We start from the raw sequence: 5000 nt of genomic DNA, 5'->3' as shown, positions 1-5000 counted from the left end.
CTCAAAAGAAAAGCAGGCGGACAGGTATCACGGAATACGATCGGCAGGGCTTTGGGGGACTGAATAGATACAACAGAAATTCTACCCAAGGTACGAAGGGAGGGGTACGGCTGGGTGAGCCACAACACACACACACACACACACACACACGCGCGCGCACACACACACGCACACACGCACACACACACACACGCACACACACACACGCACACACACACACACACACACACACACACACACACACACACACACACACACACACACACACACACACACACACACACACACACACACACACACACACACACACACACATGTGCATGCTGTCCATTGTGATGATGCTGATGATGATGATGATGATGATGATGTGGCTATTAGCTTACTGCTGGACTACGTAAAATGCTCAGGAAGGGAGGCGGGGGGGGGGGGGGGGGGGGGGGGGGGGGGGGGGGCATGGGGGGGGGGGGGGGGAACAGGCCTGCATTGTTGTGAAAGAATGTGTGCTGGAAAAGGAGGTGGGGTGTGGGGTGGGGTGGGGGAAGGGGTTGTGGGTGGGGGTGGGAGAGAGACACACAGAGTGATAGACAGAAACAGTGACAGATAGGATAGGGGGAAAGGGAGAGAGTTGGGGGGGGGGGGGGGAAGAAAGAGAAGATTGATGAGAGAGATTCAAGATTCAAGATTCAAGATTCAAAAACTTTATTACTCAAGGATAAAGATTTTAGGCATTGCCTAGTCTTCCAATCTGTCCTTGTGACAACAAAAACAGTAACGATAAGACACAACAATAATAACAATAGTAAATACTACCACTACTACTACTACTACTACTACTAATTATAATACTAATCAACGGACCATCATCATCACAAAAATATAATGAAGGGAACACTGTCACACACTCACACTCACCCAATCACACACATATGCACACACTCATCCCCAAACACACACACCCTTATGCATATACATATTTGCACATATACCCACATGCATGCATACGTCTACATGTACATACAGATATGTATGCATACGTATACATAAACATAATTAGGTATCAAATCATATTGTAGTACATTACAAATCATATTGTAGTACAATAGCAAATATTGAACAAAAAGAAAGGGAAAAAAATCAAAAAGTAAAGGGATTATTAAGACTGTCAAATTAACCACCACACAGAATACAGGAAAGAGGCACGACTGAAATGAAAATATATAAACAGAGCAGAGAAATACAGTTATATCACTGTACATATACAACAGTGATGAGAAACCTGACGCTGATGTGGCAGGCAATAACATCCAATCAATAGCTTGCATGTAATACATAAAAAACACAAAAGGTTGAAAATAAGATGAAACAGAGAGAGAGAGAGAGAGAGAGAGAGAGAGAGAGAGAGAGAGAGAGAGAACTCAAAACATTTTTGTTCAAGGATTAAGATTTTAGAGATGGCCCATTCTTCCAATCTGTCCTGACTAATCTACATCAGTTACAATTGCACATGTATATCTAATGGAAATGGGAGAAAGAGAGAATTATAAAAAAAAAAGGTCTTGCAGAAAGAATAATTTTATTTTATGATAAAGAACAGACACACGCGCACGCACACACACACAAACACACACGCACACACACACACACACACACACACACACACACACACACACACACACACACACACACACAGATTGACAGATGGATGAGAGAGAGAGAGACAGAGAGAGAGAACGGGGTTGGGGGGTTGGGGTGGTGGTGGGTAACGCCGAAAGTGAAACAGAGACTGAGACACTGGGGAATAGATATACAAGAGTCAAACAGATAAAAGAAATTAAAAAACCTAATGTGTGTGTGTGTGTGTGTGTGTGTGTGTGTGTGTGTGTTAGACATGCACGTTCAACGCCTTTCAAAACAGGCTTTTGAGCTTACAGTCGACACAGTGTTTTACTGCGCAGCAGAGGAACCAGTTTTATAACGCACTTCTTCTTTTATATCTTTTATCTACAGCCGTCGACAGTGAAATGTTCCGTTCGTGACTTACAAAGGGGTGTGGGGAGGATCCAGGGGAGACATTGTTGGGGAGGATCCATGGGAGACATTGATGGGGAGGATTTAGGGAGACATTGTTGGGGAGGATTTAGGGAGACATTGTTGGGGAGGATCCAGGGGAGACATTGTTGGGGAGGATCCAGGGGAGACATTGTTGGGCAGGATTTAGGGGAGACATTGTTGGGGGAGGATTTAGGGAGACATTGTTGGGGAGGATTTAGGGGAGACATTGTTGGGGAGGATTTAGTGGAGACATTGTTGGGGAGGATTTAGGGGGAGACATTGTTGGGGAAGATTTAGGGAGACATTGTTGGGGAGGATTTAGGGAGACATTGATGGGGAGGATTTAGGGAAGACATTGTTGAGGAGGATCTAGGGGAGACATTGATGGGGAGGATTCAGGGGAGACATTGTTGGGGAGGATTTAGGGGAGACATTGTTGGGGAGGATCCAGGGGAGACATTGTTGGGGAGGATTTAGGGGAGACATTGTTGGGGAGGATCCAGGGGAGACATTGATTGGGAGGATTTAGGGGAGACATTGTTGGGGAGGATTTAGGGGAGACATTGATGGGGAGGATTTAGGGATACATTGTTGGGGAGGATTTAGGGGAGACATTGATGGGGAGGAATTAGCGGGAGACATTGTTGGGGAGGATTTAGGGGGAGACATTGTTGGGGGAGGATTTAGGGGGAGACAATGTTGGGGAGGATTTAGCGGGAGACATTGTTGGAGAGGATTTAGGGGGAGACATTGTTGGGGGAGGATTTAGGGGAGACATTGATGGGGAGGAATTAGCGGGAGATATTGTTGGGGAGGATTTAGGGGGAGACATTGTTGGGGGAGGATTTAGGGGAGACATTTTTGGGGGAGGATTTAGGGGGAGACATTGTTGGGGAGGATTTAGCGGGAGACATTGTTGGAGAGGATTTAGGGGGAGACATTGTTGGGGGAGGATTTAGGGGAGACATTGATTAGGAGGAATTAGCGGGAGACATTGTTGGGGAGGATTTAGGGGGAGACATTGTTTGGGGAGGATTTAGGGGGAGACATTGTTGGGGAGGATTTAGCGGGAGACATTGTTGGGGAGGATTTAGGGGAGACATTGTTGGGGAGGATTTAGGGGAGACATTGATGGGGAGGATATAGGGAGACATTGTTGGGGAGGATTTAGGGGAGACATTGTTGGGGGAGGATTTAGGGGAGACATTGTTGGGGGAGGATTTAGGGGAGACATTGATGGGGAGGAATTAGCGGGAGACATTGTTGGGGAGGATTTAGGGGGAGACATTGTTGGGGAAGATTTAGCGGGAGACATTGTTGGAGAGGATTTAGGGGGAGACAATGTTGGGGGAGGATTTAGGGGAGACATTGATGGGGAGGAATTAGCGGGAGACATTGTTGGGGAGGATTAAGGGGGAGACATTGTTGGGGAGGATTTAGGGTAGACATTGTTGGGGAGGATTTAGTGGAGGCATTGTTGGGGAGGATTTAGGGGGAGACATTGCTGGGGAGGATTTAGGGGAGACATTGTTGGGGAGGGCCCAGGGGAGACATTGTTGGGGAGGATTTAGGGGAGACATTGTTGGGGAGGATTTAGCGGAGACATTGTTGGGGAGGATTTAGGGAGACATTGGTGGGGAGGATTTAGGGGGAGACATTGTTGGGGAGGATTTAGGGAGACATGGGTGGTGAGGATTTAGGGAGACATTGTTGGGGAGGATTTAGGGAGACATTGTTGGGCAGGATTTATGGAGACATTGTTTTGGAGGATTTAGGGAGACATTGTTGGGGGAGGATTTATGGGAGACATTGTTGGGGAGGATTTAGGGAGACATGGGTGGGGAGGATTTAGGGAGACATTGTTGGGGAGGATTTAGGGGAGACATTGTTGGGGAGGATTTAGAGAGACATTGTTGGGGAGGATTTAGCGGAGACATTGTTGTGGAGGATTTAGCGGAGACATTGTTGGGGAGGATTTAGGGGAGACATTGTTGGGGAGGATTTAGAGAGACATTGTTGGGGAGGATTTAGCGGAGACATTGTTGTGGAGGATTTAGCGGATACATTGTTGGGGAGGATTTAGGGGAGACATTGTCGGGGAGGATTAAGGGGGAGACATTGTTGGGGAGGGTTTAGGGAGGGGAGACATTGTTGGGGAGGATTTAGGGGAGACATTGTTGGGGAGGATTTAGGGAGACATTGTTGGGGAGGATTTAGCGGAGACATTGTTGGGGGGAATTTAGGGGAAACATTGTTGGGAAGGATTTAGCGGAGACATTGTTGGGGAGGATTTAGGGAGACATTGTTGGGGAGGATTTAGGGGGGAGACATTGTTGGAAAAGGGGAGGGTCCAGGGGTGGAAGGCGGCTGGAGAGAGTCCAGGGGTTGGGAGAGGAGTGGGGGGGATGCAGGGACGTACTTCGTAAACTCACAATTGCTTTCTGTGAGACATTGTACGCGTTTGTTTTTTTTATGTTTTTTTTTCTTACGCTTGCATTTGATTTTGATTTTCCTTTGTTCCAGGGAACAGTGCAGCTTTCGTGTTCACCTGGTGAGTATGATCGATACGTCATTATCTCACTGTCCACTCTCCTACTTTTCCTTCTGTTACTCATTTATCAGTTTGCTTGTTTATTTAATTATTTTCGATTTTTTTTTTTTAGATTTGTGTGTGTGTGTGTGTGTGTGTGTGTGTGTGTGTGTGTGAGAGAGAGAGAGAGAGTGAGAGAGAGAGAGAGAGAGAGAGAGAGAGAGAGAGAGAGAGAGAGAACGTCTTTGCAATTCCCCGTGGTACCAATATGCATTAAACGATAGAGAACCTGACAAACATAAAGGCAATGTATGTGTATGCTCCGATTATGCATACACGTACACGCCCCTCAAACACGTCATTTCCCTCGAAGAAGGTAAAGTTTGTACAAGTTTTTGTTTTTTTTTGCGCTGAACAG

The 5000-nt window shown here is 46.6% G+C and overlaps 1 protein-coding gene across 1 annotated transcript in view; it reads left to right on the top strand.

Moving 5' to 3' along the window:
* Positions 1 to 5000, top strand: part of LOC143287751 (uncharacterized) — a 173996-nt gene that overhangs the window by 40023 nt on the left and 128973 nt on the right. The window contains exon 2 of the mRNA XM_076596012.1: positions 4576 to 4603. Coding sequence (XP_076452127.1) covers positions 4576 to 4603 — 28 coding nt within the window. The remainder of the gene's footprint in view (positions 1 to 4575; positions 4604 to 5000) is intronic.

Source organism: Babylonia areolata, chromosome 1 (assembly GCF_041734735.1).
Source record: "Babylonia areolata isolate BAREFJ2019XMU chromosome 1, ASM4173473v1, whole genome shotgun sequence".
In the NCBI taxonomy this organism is placed as follows: Eukaryota; Metazoa; Mollusca; class Gastropoda; order Neogastropoda; family Buccinidae; genus Babylonia; species Babylonia areolata.
This window is presented reverse-complemented; position numbering and strand designations above follow the sequence as displayed.